The sequence below is a fragment of the Pteropus medius genome, unplaced genomic scaffold (genome assembly GCF_902729225.1).
Source record: "Pteropus medius unplaced genomic scaffold, Ma_sr-lr_union100, whole genome shotgun sequence".
NCBI classification, from domain to species: domain Eukaryota; kingdom Metazoa; phylum Chordata; class Mammalia; order Chiroptera; family Pteropodidae; genus Pteropus; species Pteropus medius.
This window is the reverse complement of record NW_024342473.1, coordinates 20,307,074-20,321,882: the sequence shown is the minus strand read 5'-3', so window position 1 is coordinate 20,321,882 and position 14,809 is coordinate 20,307,074. Positions and strand designations below refer to the sequence as shown.

At 34.1% G+C, this 14,809-nt stretch overlaps 1 protein-coding gene across 4 annotated transcripts in view; it reads right to left on the bottom strand.

Annotated features, from left to right (window-relative positions):
• Positions 1 to 14,809, bottom strand: part of PRTG (protogenin) — a 112,584-nt gene that overhangs the window by 60,654 nt on the left and 37,121 nt on the right. For all 4 annotated transcript variants that reach the window (XM_039865519.1, XM_039865520.1, XM_039865521.1 and 1 more), the window contains exons 3-6: positions 3,197 to 3,341; positions 2,091 to 2,224; positions 445 to 582; positions 48 to 206 (exon numbers count right to left, since the gene is read on the bottom strand). In XM_039865519.1, coding sequence (XP_039721453.1) covers positions 48 to 206; positions 445 to 582; positions 2,091 to 2,224; positions 3,197 to 3,341 — 576 coding nt within the window. The remainder of the gene's footprint in view (positions 1 to 47; positions 207 to 444; positions 583 to 2,090; positions 2,225 to 3,196; positions 3,342 to 14,809) is intronic.

Sequence of the window (14,809 nt, the reverse complement as noted above, 5' to 3'; positions counted from 1 at the left end):
TGTTAAAATGTAAGTTTCTCCTGATTGCAGAATGAAAGAAAGCATACCCAATACAGTTATAGTTGCCATGGCAACTGTAAAGTTGCGTGTGCCCGGGATGGTGGCCCGACAAACATATACTCCAGCATGTTGCAGCTTGACATCAGATATCATGAGATTACCATTTCCAAGTACCCGAGTATTAAAGACATCAATGGACTTGTGATCTATTTCAAAGAGAATACTTTAGTTAAAACGACGTATTATCTAAAATTAGGTCAAAAGATCACTCTCCAAACAATCCTATCATAAAACTTTACCTCTACATGCTGAAATCCGGAAAAGTTAAAAGCCAATTAACTGCTAAACATGTGTTTTGCATATAAAATAAACATTTTAATAGTTCCACTAGAATGAACGAAGCTTAAGGAAAAGACGTTCCCCCCCGGCCCTGAGAAGACTTACCAAGACGGCTCCAAGAAATGATTGGTTTGGGATTTCCTGTGGCCATGCATTCCAAAACAACAGTCTGATGCAGAGATGTTGTGATGTTCTGTGGACCTGCTATAATGGTTGGTGTGTGGAAGGATCTAGACTCCTTAGCTTTGGGGAGGAAAAAGCAGAATATAAAAATAAATCATAAGCAAGATATAATTATTGAAATGAGTGAAAATATTCTTAAGTTACTCACTTTTTTTAAAAACAATCAGGATATAACTCACATGACATACAATTCATCCATTTGAAGTACATAATTCAATAGTTTTTAGGATTTTTAGAGTTGCACAACTATTACTATAATCCATTTTACATTTTTATCAGCCTAAAAAGAAACCCCATGCCCATTAGCAGTTGCTCCCCACTGCCGGGCAAAAATTAATCTGCTTTCCATCTCTCTAGAATTACCTCTAGGCATTTCATAAAAAAAGGAACCATATATTAGATGGTCCCTGTGATTGGGTTCTTTTAATTTGGCATAATGTTTTCAAGGTTCATCCATGTCGTGACAGCATTTCATTTCCTTTAATTGAATAATAATAAAATGTTTAATTATATAAATAGAACACATTTTATTTATTCATTTATCAGTTGATGAACATTTAGATTGTTTCACTTTTAACTGAAGTTCAAACATTCATTTCATGCTTTCACTAATCTTGTCAAGAATTCATGTGATGGCACGGAGAAGGGAAGTATAAGAGTGCTTTTTTTTTTTTATCTATACCAAAAAACTAATTGATATTACCTAAAATTAAAACGTAGCATCAAAAATATAATTTTAGTCTCTTTATTTTTTTCAAAAAACTTTTTAACCTTAAAGGATTTTGGGAAAGTAATCTCTCTTGTAAAATGTAAACATTTATGTGAAGTTTAACAATGTTTTTAGTCCAAGTTTTCTTCCACTATATTCAGGTAAATTTAAATTAATTATTTTTAAATAAAAACTAGTATCTATGTATACTTCCATGTAATAAAACATGTATTTCTTTCTTTATATTCATTTCTCTAGCTTGTTCCTTCTAAATATATTCATGTATAGCAAAATATATAAAATTGTTCACTTAATGTTAACAATAATAATTTCTGGGTATTGGAATTGGGAATATTTTAAAACATATCTTTGTGCTTTTTTACACTGTTTAATGTAAAAATTTTATGTATTTTTTACTTTTGTAGACACTAATCTTTATAATAAGTATGCATTACTTTTACAAATGCAAACTATGCTTGTCTTAAAACAACAAACAAAAAGATACGAAAATGGAAACAAATATCTCTTTATTGACAATGGACAATTCTGGTAGAAATGCATGATTATCATTGTCTTTTTTGTACTTTTTTGCATTTTTTTATTTTTTAAAAACAAAAATGAAATATTTATCCAAAAAAATCAGTCTCAAAAATGTTGACACTAACATAACATAAAACAAGTTTGCCTGTGAAAGAAGAATTGCTTAATACATCAAAATGTATTAAGATTACACTTTCCAAATAGATTACAATAATTTAAATAAAATTAAAGTACTACTTTATGGCATGCCATTATAGCCAAAGAAGAAAAATTGATAGCTGGGCCAATAAAAACTGATGAAACAAATTCTATATAGTACCTGGAATCACTGTCAGAGAGGCCTCCATACTTCTGCGTCTGTGGGCTACAGTAGCAGCCACACAACGGTAATTTCCAGCATCCCTTTGACCAACATCATAGATCTGTAGTACTCCTGTTGGTAGGGCAGTTATCCTGTTATAAGAAAGATGATTAAACATTTTATAGCAGATTTTATATTTTAACATATATTCTATAAGATTTAATATACTTAACCTTTTTAAAGAGCCAAATGCAATACATTAAAGATCTTTTAAAGTATTAGTTTGATTCAATTTGTGTTCATTTGAGTCACTACAGCTCTTTAAAGCATAAATAATTACACAGTGTGTGGTTTGTGAATTCTATCAGTCTAATTTTACACAGTCTCATTCGACATTGTAGCTTAGATATAGCTAACTGGTGGCCTAGAGCTTACTACGATTTTCTTCAAATTCACAATTTTTTGCCTGTTAATACAGATGTATGCCCCAAGATACACCTGAATGTAAGGGTTTTTTTTAAAGCACTTCCTTGAATAACTTCTTTCAACTAGTGTCCTACCATTTTAGCAAATGATGTTCGTCTTCTTAGGAATACTGCTACTCATTATGACAAGAATCAAACCCTTTGAAGTTACTACCAGGTTCTTGATCCTTAAACCTTAATCACCTTCAGAGCCTTAGGGATGTGTGTGTATGTGTGTATAGTGGAGAGGAGACTGGGAAGTGGAAGACAGAGACAGAAGTGGGCAGTTACCAGGGCATACATGGGAGACCCTTACACCAGCACTGCTATTGCCAGCAGTGAAGGTGTACTTTGGTTTCCCAAATCCTTGGGCTGCAATCCACGTACTCAGGTGGTTCTATGGCTGGCAAAGATACTTGAGGAAAGGAACAAAGCAGTAAGATAGGTTGTCTGAATTCTGATCTGAACGAAAAAACAGGAATTATGCCCCGTGTGCCAAAGACTAATGCTCTAATTCTTTGCCTAAGTTTGAAAAGTGTTTAAGTTAATTATTGCTACTATAAATGAAAATGAGCTTTGTAATGGTCTTTCCCTCGTACAGGCTCACGATGAAGTCTTCATTACTCCTGCATCATCTCCAAAGACAAAAGCTGCATTTACCTGTCCATAGTTAAAGGTACAGTTGTTCGATTTAATTCCCACGTTATGATTGCAGGAGGGTTCGATGAAATCTTGCATGCAAATCGAGCAATTCCACCTTCCTGGACCTCAGTAGAAATTGGCTGAACTTCAAATGCAGAAATAGCTATAAGATAAAAGTTTGACAAATTCAGAATAAGTACAAGCACTATTATACTATACTTGGAAATAACATTATGCTAGATATTATTTAACAGATTTGGAACTTCTGCCCAGACGTTAAACCAATCCAAGTTAACTCGCACAATTGTAATTTAAAGAATAATTTTGGAAAAAAAATCATAGGGCAGCTGCTGAGCTCAAGGGATGTGGTCTTTCCCAGGATGAAATTCTAAATTTCAAGAAACTTACAACCTGTTTTGAGAAAAAAATTAACATAATTGAAACAAAAACAATTAAGAATGGTATGTAATTACATACCAAACTGTGTGGTACAAACTTCAGATCTATTCTATTTCAGAGAAGAGGGAAATTAATACAGACAGATTCGACAGGTAAAAACCATTTATAAAGATTGGTTTTGAGTAGAGCTTTGAAGAATACATTGGGTTTAAATGGAGAGGGGAAATAGGAATAACATGAAAAAAATAACGTGAAGGCAAACACAGAAGAAATGTATGTCTTGTATTAACAGGATTGTAAAGAAAAAGCCAGGACTAACTATTGTAGAATATTTCAGATTAAGGGTTCGTGGGAAAGTGGAAGGAGAGTAAAGATAAAGCGTATTTGTACTGTGGTACAAATTTAGACATCACTGAAAAATTTTGAGCAAAGAAGTGTCATAATAGTAGTGTCTGGGAAAAATTAATCAGGCACTGTTACATAGGATGGAGTGAGAAAAGAAGAGCCTCAACTCAAAAGACCAACAGGTTGTTTAAACAGAAATGACAGAACTGGGTGGTGGCAGTGAGAATGGCAAGATTCTACAGATACCTTAATGAAAACAAAGACTTGATTCTGATTGGACACATATGTCACTCCGTGGAATCAAATGAAGTTGGTATTGATGGAGCAGAATGAAAAAGGAGAGAGAGAAGATAAATGGTGTGTCTGAAGAACAAAAGGTGGAGAGATTCAAGAGGCTATTTTTAGACTCGTGTATTTCCAAAGTAAAGATAAATCTTGAAGTGTTGATATTTCCTACAGATAATTCTTTACCATTCTAGGCAGGCCTTCAGGGTCCATGGCTTTACATTTGACAGAGTTCAGACTTCAGGTAATAGTGTGGTTTTCCTTTCCTCTACCACGTGTTCCAGGATATAAAGAAAGTGCCCCAGTTAAGGTCTTACTCCCCTCTCCTCATATTGCAGTTCAAAAAATATATATGCCTTTACAGTTTATCAATAAAGTGAGAAGTTACGAAGATAAATAGAGGGAATGTGATCTAGATGACTAATGCTTCATTAGACTGAAAAGGATTAAAGGTCACAGAAGACTAACAAATTCTGCCTTGGACTTGATTTCATTAGATTGTAAATGGATCACAGCCCTTTAGAGGTATAAGACAAAGCCAGTGAATAATAGTGAAAATATTCTTAAAAGCATCTACCTCCAAAGAGGTTGGAGTGGGGATAAAGTAATTTTTTTTTTGTATATATAACAAAAAATTTCTCCTTCCTTGAGAAAAAAAGAGGTTCTCAAACTGCTGTTATCAGTGGATCCACAATGTCAGAACTATTCTCAAAATCACCATCATTTGCATTTTCATTCTCATTTCTCTTGGGTGTACAGTGTTTTCCAGAAGCTACAAGATAGGTGATACCACAACAGACTCAGTAAAATAGCAGATAGGTGTGAGAATCCAGGTGTCTCCTATTAAGCTAATTAAAGAGATTTGCACAAATGCAAAACAATGCCACTCTTCTAAAAATTTTTTTGCTTTGGCAAATAGCTATGTTTCATTAAATGTGTTATATTAATATGTAATGGGTCATTACATATTAACATTTAAAAATGTTTCCATTTTTAAATTAATTAAACAATATTTTAAACATTTCTCGGTTTTAATTTCTAATAGTATCAATCGATTAAACCTACATAAATAAAAGCTTTTTGGGGTCCTCAATACATTTTAAGACTATAAAGAGTGAGACTAAAATGTTTGAGAACCACTGTTCAAGAACATCGAACTCTAGGAATGATTACAGTTTTTAATTGCTTCTATAATCACTTTTTAGGATGTTAATTTATTACAAATACTTTTATTTTGGATCAAAACTATGCCCCACCTACTGAAGAATCAGGTAATAAAATATCAGGTACATAATCATAACAGCCTGATTTTTCAGTAACAATGTAAGCTCATTTTTCTATAATTAACTAAACTTATGTCAAATACATTCATATTTGGGGGGAATAAGGACCTAAGTTTCCATAAATTTAATGCCTGCTTTATGAAGTACTAATTTCTCTTATTGGTCCCATATTTACCTTTTCCATATAGAAAGGGGGTGACTTTTAATTCTGATTGTCATTATTCAACTTATAGACTCTGAAATGGGAATTTTATCTAATTCTTCCCTAGCCTTTATCTCTCTAGACTGAAATATCTAGTATAGTTTAACTTTTCTTCACAAAGCAGTTCCTCCAGCTCTATTTCTTTGAATAACTTCTGAATCAAGCACCCAATTCAATATGTTTTATCCCATATACCTTATATCTCTCTCATATCTGACTGCTTTCCATCCCCAATAGTCTTCTCTTTGATTCAGTCCTCTATCACCTGTCTAGAAGTCTTGCAGGAACCTGTTAGGTGATATACCTCCAGAGTACAGGCAAAAAATGCAAATTTAATTTGTGTTGTTGATGAATTCATTAGTCTCTGCAAGACTTTTGCCTTGTTTTCAGCCACTTACAATTATGTTCCACAAACACCGAACACACCATGATATTCCATAGCTCTGAGCATTGTATGAGTACTTCCTTCTCTCTCAAATATCTCAGGTCCATCCCTTTGTCCACCTGATAAAATCCTATTATTGTTTAGAGTGTAGTTCACTTGTCCCATTCTTTGAGAAACTGTTCCTGATCCCTTTCTCTGCAACTACTGTACACTGCAGACTTTTATTGCTACTTTTATCCCACAGCATTACAACCACTTATTCATAATCTTTCTCTCCTTCTACATTATGAGCTCACTGAGGGTCGGTAGTGGGTCACAGTCTGCAGGATCCCTTAAGACAGTCAATGGCAGATTCAGCACTAAAATAATACTCATTGAATCGAACTGAAAATTTTTGGATTTTCTCCAATTCTATCATCTTTAAACACAGTAGCCAGAAATGTAAGCTACAAATATGAAGACTATTATAAGAATATAATGCTTTTTATTATTATTTTTTGTTTACTATAATTTCAAATGGTGCCCAATAATTTAGTGGTATTATTTTTAGAGATAAAAATCTGTCCTTCCTCTGTTAAAGACTTTTTATAAAGATTAAATAAGCCAATATAGTGAGGGCTGTTTATACAAAACTTTTTATAAATGTTGTGATTATCGAGACTAAAAGCAATCACTCTGCCTTGAGTAATTTCCCTCTAACCTGTGTATTTTAACTCTGAATCTTATCTAACCAAACAATACGATCCCTCTGAATCTTTTCTTTAAGCAGCTCCCTACCCCCTCCACTTTCCCAGATGGATAAGTCTATGAAAACTCTATGAATTCTTACTATAAAAATTGAACTAATTTTGCACTTTAGTTCAAATGTATTAGAACGTTGGAGTTACAAAATTCTGAGAACTAAAAGCTAAACGTATGTATCTTCTAACTCGGCAAGGGTATTGCTTTTTGGGGGATTGGAGGAGGCACAGCTTTATTGAGATATAAATTACATAGCAGGTAATTTACACACCATATAATTCACTCATTTAAAGTATACATTCAATGGTTTTTAGTATGTTCACAGTTTGTAACCATCCCCATAATCAATTTTAGAATATTTTCATCACTTCAAAAAGAAATCCCATATCCTTTAACTATCACTCCCTAATTTTCTCATCTCCTCCTTGACCCCAGTTCTAGGCAATTACTAATCTAGTTTCTTTCCTCTCCTCAGCTTTACTGAGATATAACTGACAAATAACATTGTGTATACCCTGACGATTTGATACACATATGTTGGTAAATGATTACCGACATAAGGTTAGTTAACACATCCGTCAAGTAAGGGTATTTTTTGATCTTACTCTGGTTTTCAGTATAAAGAATTTTTTTTAACTCCCCTAAAACATCTTTGTATTTAACATGTCTACCTTTTTGGTCACTTCTGAAAATTCAACCTGCTGGCAAAATGATTTTTTCCAGAGAAAATAAAGTCAGATACTCCTTGGGACTCTCACCAGTACCTCTGAGACTGAAGAAAAAGAGCCTTCATGATTCAACAATGAAAATCAGTTGCCATCTTTCTGTCTGTACTTCCTCCATCTGGGCACCAATCCCATCCACTTCCCTCCCCTCTGGGTCCCTGATATATCTGCCTTTTCTTTACCTCTCTCCTACGTATTCAAACTCTCTGGCTCCTTCCCTCAGTCTATAAAGGTGGTTAAGTCTCTCCCAACCTCAAAACACCAGAAGAACAACAAAGCTCCAAACCTCTCTTTATGGCACATATTCCTCTAGCAGCTATCCACTCTCTCTTTTCTCCATTAGACCAAAACTTTTCTAAAGAGTGGTTTATTCTAGCTGTCTTGTCTCCTCTTCTTCCTCTCTGACTTTATGCCTCAAACATCTAATCCACTTACTTTCCCTATTATTTTATTGAAACTATGTCTATGAAACTAAACACTCCTTGTTCTCTTATTTTTCTGACTCCTTGTCTTCCTTTTCAGGGGCTCTCCTTCTCTGCCTTTCCTTCCAGAGATTCTCTGTTCCCTCTCCACATTCTCCTTGGGTGATCTCATTCACTTTCACTTTTTAGCTACATCCATCTGTTGCTCCTGACTCCCCCAAATATTTCTTTGATTTAGACTCCCATCCCCAGAGCTTCATACTCATGGCTGCCTACTGGGCATCTTCACCAGAAATTTATAAAATGCACTTCTAACTCACCATGTCCAAAACGAAATCATCTTCTTCCCTCCAAACCTATATCACTCACCACTATGCAACTCAACTTCTCACCTGAGCTATATACTACCAACTCCTTTTTCTTTACTCTCTTCATTCAATCACCCATTCCCACTGATTTTAACTCCTAAACACGTGTCAAATTCACTCCTTTGTCCCTGTCCCAACACCTCTCACCAGAGCCACTATGAGTGTTATCTCTTCTTCTGACCTGTTTCCCTTCATCTCCCCTTCAAAAACATCTTCAGACATACACCAGTGTTTTATACAGCTGCATTTGACTCACAGGTGGCTACCATCTATTAATTCAAAGGCTTCTATAAGACAACCCATAACTGCTAAAACCAATAAAGGAAAAATCTCACAAATAAAATGTGATTGCATTTTTCAATGCTGTCAAAAAGCATTGTGCCTTAGCAACCCCACCTTTTAAATCTTTAAACTGCTTAGTCTAATTATTAAAAAAAAAAGTATATGTATATATATCCTGCTACATGAAAAGAATAAATATCTTTCTTTATGTCAACTATCTACATTCCCAGTAAACAGATTTGTTGGCTAGTTTTTTGCCAAAAAAAAAAGAAAAGTAGTTTAGCATCAATTACTCTGAAACCAAACTGTTTATATGATAAGCATGCAAAAGAATTTAAATATTCAATTTAAGTAGTTATATTTAAAAAACAGTAAATATCTCTGCTGTGAAAGATAGACATTATAACTATGATACAAAGGAATTATCAATCTCATTATCTGTATAAGTATGCTATTCATTTAGTTTGTAGTTAACTCAAGCATTCAGGGCTTTGAATCATGCAATTAATTATCCATAAAATAACAGGCCAGATTAACTATCTCCCCAATCCAGAAAAGGATTTTAATTACATTTATTTTGGAAAAATTTTAGACTAAATTAATCTCTTCTAAGTTCATCCATTCATTCATTCAACAAATATTTATTCGGTGCCTAGTACATTCTAGGTGCCAAGGATCCAATGATGACCAAAATAAACAGAGGCTCTACCATCAGGGATCTCTGTATATAGTGATGAAGAAAGGCATCTAACTAAATTACTATGCAAGTATATAACTTCAAACTGTGATAAATGCTCTGAAGGAAAAGTACTGAGTATTATGAAAGCACAGAACAGAAATTATAATAATGACAAATAACAATAGCTTAACATATATCTTCTTGCCAGGCAGTGTTTTAAGTGCATGACATGTTCTAGTTTATTTAATCCTCACAACTATTATTGCCCCAATTTTCAGCCAAGGAAACTGAAGCTCAGAGAGATTAAGCAACTTGCTTGAGGTTCTGCACCTGGTAAGTGGTAAGTCTGAGATCTGAATCCTGCCATTCCCCAGAGACCCTATATGAGTTCTCTCATGAGTAAAAGTTTGAGATCCCCCAATTTTTTGTGCAAGATAAAAATTACTGGTTCTACTTCCAAGCAATTCTATTCCTCAGGGACAGGTTAATATGTTTTGGCTTTCTAGCTGAATAAGAATATGTGTAAAACTCCTACATTTCCAAAACAGAATAACACCTTTAAACTCCTACATACTGGGATTTTGAAACTATGGCTCTCATCTCAAACAAGAGTATCTCTATTTCTAGAAACCTGTTAAAAATAGGAAAGATAGGATGCAAAAAAATTGAATTATACTACTTCAGTCTAAAATTTGTTTAGGAATCAAATCTTTTTTTTTTTTAATATATTAAAAAAAAAGTTTACCTAATGGGAATATGAGCTATTCCTTTATTATTATTATTATCCTAGTTTTAAGCCCTCATACATTTGATTGTCAAAAAGCCAAATAACTAGAGAGAGAGAGAGAACTTAGAGGTAGGGAAATCATTTAAAAGGTTACTAGAACAGTAGACGAGAGACCAGTTGGGGGTTTGAATAATGAAAGAGATTATAAGAATGGAGGGGAGGGCACATAGATGTTGTGCACTGAACAACATGCTTTGGCTGTGAGGTGTTCAAGGGAAATAGCAGGAAGGACCCAAATGGTTCTGAGGTTTCTGGCCTCTATCCGTGCATGGAGGGTTGGCAGACAGTATGGTGTCTAAAGAGAGAACATGGGAGAAGAGATCAAATGGACTGCTGAAACACCATTAAAGACCCTCATTTCATCAGAATGAGAAGAAACGGGACATGTTCAGACTGGGAAGCTGTAATATTAGCCCAGGGATTAATAACACAACACTTTCAAATGTCTATTTATCCTGATTTTTTAACTAATGGTTAAGATTTAAAGAAAGACATTCTTGAGTTTTTATAATACTGGCCTAAAAAAGTAGCAACATTTAACATGTAAAATTAGCAGAGAAAACAATTTTTTTAGTTCTGAGGCTCTGTTGGAATGAGCTTAGGAGGAATAGTGTTTGCTGTTTTTCCATTTTTAATTTATTGTCATTTCTTGATGATAAAAGTTAAGCATTCGAACACTGAGGTAAAGGATATTAAGACTAAGGTAAAAATCTTAGCTGGTTTTAAAAAATTAGGAATAAAATCCAGTATAATACAGGGTATAATTTAGGTGGCTACAGGGAGATGGTACAGCAATATAACCTTGTGGTTAAGGAAGCAGATATTAAAACCTATGGATCTGGGTAAGAATTGCAGCTTTACAAGTTACTCAAGCCCCCATATCTCTCAGTGAAATGGGGATATTAATATTTTATAAAGATCTTATAATATTAAATTATATATAGATATGTGTACACATACACACACAGAGGATGTTAATATGAGCATGTACTCAAGGCACCTCCTGGCACCTAGCAAACTCCTAGTAGTGGTGCTGGAGGTGGTAACAGTAATAGATACCTTGCTATTAATAGACTGCTTTTACTTTCAGAATGATGACTTCAAAAAGGCAAACAAAAGATGTCAGTGACCATTATGCAATAAAAATAAACTTTAAAGCTCCAACAAAGGCAGAAGTAGTCTAAGATTTACCATTTTTCTTTTCTTTTCTACTAAGCCAGACTATGTAGTTTTTACTTGAAGGTACATAAAATGCGAGGAAATAGAAATAATTTTCCCATTTTTAATGTGAATAGATAAATTATTTGAAGAAGATAAAATCCTCTACTTCAATGATGAAATAATGGGAGACAGATTACAGTAAGATAGGTAATTAAGTTCAAATCTCTAGTGGTAGGATTATATATGGTGATTTTTTTGTACTTATTTTTTTCTATAATACACATAATTAAGCAAAGTAATGATATTTTAAAATAAATTTTATATGCCAATATGGGACATGGATTAAAGAGCCTATCTTCATAAATTTTCTATTGTTGCTCTATCTGATAAAATCTCTCATTTAATTTTTATTTGCCTCCTTTTTAGTATGTTGAACTTCTCATTCCTTAGGTAGACATCACCTATGATCTGTGGGCTTGATTCTCTCCCTAGTCAGTGCCCTCAAAGTCTGAAACTTGCAAGAAAGAGAATGTCTGAATGAAAACCACTTATCAATAAAAAGATAAGTAACATAAATTTTTACATCAAAACTTAAAACTTTAGAAAAACATGCAAATATGAATAGCTATATCATGCTAGTCTTAAACTTTGTTTCCCAGCAAGTATTTGTTTTTCTATTTCGATTTTTTTAAGTGGGGCATGAAGTTGAGTAAATGAATGCTTCCTTTACAATGCATGTTAGAGTCCCCTCAAACTTTAGTTCACAAACTGTTTTCAGCATTATTGAAACATTTTGCATTTATTTAAATGGTAAAACAGCTCAAGTTTTTATGCAAATCTCGGTTTCCTCCTTGATGTGGACTTTGCTTCTGCCAGTTAGGTATGATTTTACAAGTCTACAGGCTCCTTGTGAAACCTGACCTCTTTCTTCCCTCCACAGCCAGTGCTAACATAAACCAAGAGCCCCACAAGAAGTCATTAAAGCCGTGCTGTTAAGAGGCCAGAGCTCTATAAAATAGGCAAGAAACAAGGTCTTAAGAAACATGCGCTAGTCTCAAAAACAACCTTGCAAACACAATAAATGTAAGTGCCTATTTTATTTGTGACTTCCTCCTCTTCACCTGTCTACTTAATCAGTTGCTTCTATGATTTATAGTCAGAGAAAAAAAGGATCAAAGATGCTAAGAGGAAAATGTTCTCCAAATTTTATCTGATCAAAAAGCAACATGTGATATGTTTCTACACTGGAATTGTATGACTACAATATTAAACTAATGTGTCATCCATGCTTCTAAAAGGTTACAATGAATGAAATATGTAATACATGTTGATTTTAAAACCAACTAAAAATTATAGATACACAATCTGAAATAAGCCAATCATTTAAACTAAGTTCATAGACTATTCCCTAATACATGAAAAAAATCACTTTCTTTTGCAAATTGCACTTAAAATATTCTTTCACGAAATAGATAATACTTCAGTCAGTCAGAATCTTGATGCAAGGTTTACATAGGTGGCCCTAACACTGCAGATTAACCAAGGGTTCTGGAGGTCTCAGCTGGTCAAGGACTGCATCAGTTGCTACTGTCACACCCCCTCCTTAGGGAGTCCTAAATGGCAGGGGAACATGGCCAGTAGTCACATTCCAGCGCCTCTGTGCTGTTTCTACAGCTCTAAGTCACCAATCAATAGCTCTGGGAAAATACATAAGTAGCTTATCAAGAAAATGGAGATTTCTATCTCAGATTCTTGAATGCCCACAATTTTAGAGTCCATCAAGGAATATGGCGTGTGCATATTAGCATAAAGTTTATTTCTATGACGCTGGTTGTTCAAATCATGCATTTGTCTATGGCAGGCCTTACTTGTCAAAACATAACACCAACTTCTTACTTCATCAGGTCCAATTCACTTTGAGTCTTCAAACTTAAAGACTGGCCTGCAACTGAACAGGAAGTAAGCCAAGAGCTGATCCATCATTTAAGCAAAGCATCAGGGTAACTGATGCTTTGCCCACTGAGGTAAAAATCAACCAAGGTACAAGTTTCAAACAGAGGTTGAAACTTATTATATCCTTAAGATTTGGTGAGAAGCTACTTGGTACATTTTACAGGAAAAAAAATTTATCTGTTTAATAAAATATGTAACACAAGACAGATATGATCACTGTGTTACTTTTTCCTCCCACTCTACTGTGTATACAATAGTTATTCTATAAGCTATTCTATAGTATACTGCTTGAATCTGTGGCTATTCAGACAATTAGGTGCTAAGAGGTATACACTTGCTTTTCAAAGGAAGCATTTAGATCAAAATATGTATCCAAATAAATACAAACAGTTAGAAAGCTAGAAACCTTGTAACTAAGTTGGGAACCAGGGACTTTCAGAAATAGATTCTATAAGCCAAGTTTCCACAGTCTAAATTATTTTCCAATATATTTCTACTGTATTCACATTAAAGACACCTTTGATAACACCTGAGAATTCTTTGCTTCTTTGATATTTTATCAACTCTGTTCTGCCAAATGCCAGACTTGGTACTCCTTAAGCTCAATTCCTTTTCCTGGAGTGACACAAAGCTCTTCAAGTCTCCTCTTGACAGCTGGCCCACTCACTGCTATTCAATAATTCTCTTATTAATAACTAGTTTCAGGAATTCTCTAACTTTCCAATTTATTCAGGTCTCAAACCACATTTACCTTAGATTATAAATTCCTTGAGTTCAAAGAACATGTCTTATTTGTCTGTGTATTTGCTAGGGGGCCAGAACAGTGCCCTGCATACAACAGGCATTCAGTAAATGTTTTTTTGAGTGAATTCAATGAACCACATCACCACCTCCCTCCTATCTGCAACTTACATTAGCCAGCAGATACCATGCCTCTGAAAAAGGATGAAGATGGTTACATTCTTCTTGATCTAAAGGCCCTTGGACAAGTCTGGAGAAGGAAATCCTTAACGGCATGAATATATTAAGTAGTCAGTAAATATTAAGATGGTTGGGCACAAAATATATGGGGGGAAAAAGTGGTAGAAGACTAAGGATAGGCATTTTTTCCCAGGCCAAGCCTGTCCTTATACATAAAATAAAAAGCTAAATCCCATTGTAAGATGTTAATGGTAGGCAAAGGAACTAGAATAGCCAAAATAATTTTGAAAAAGAACAAAATTGGAAGACCTACCTTGCCTGATTTAAAGACATACAATATTTTCAAGAATTATGATAAAGTTATAGTAAAAAGGAAGCACGGTATTGGCAAAAGGACAGATACACAGATCAATGGAACAGAAAGAAGAAAAAGTATAGAAACCAATAAAAATGTCAACTTTTTTTTTTTTACAAAGTTACAAAAGCAATTCCATAAAGGATGGTCTTTTCAGCAAATGATGCTTGAACAACTGAACACCCATCTACAAAAAATTAATCTTGACCTATACTTTATACAAAATTAGCCCAAAATGAGTCACAGATCTAAATCTGAAACTCAAAACCAAAAAACTTTTAGAAGGAAACATAAAAATGCTCTGTGACCTTGGGTTAGGCAAAGAGTTCTTAGATATG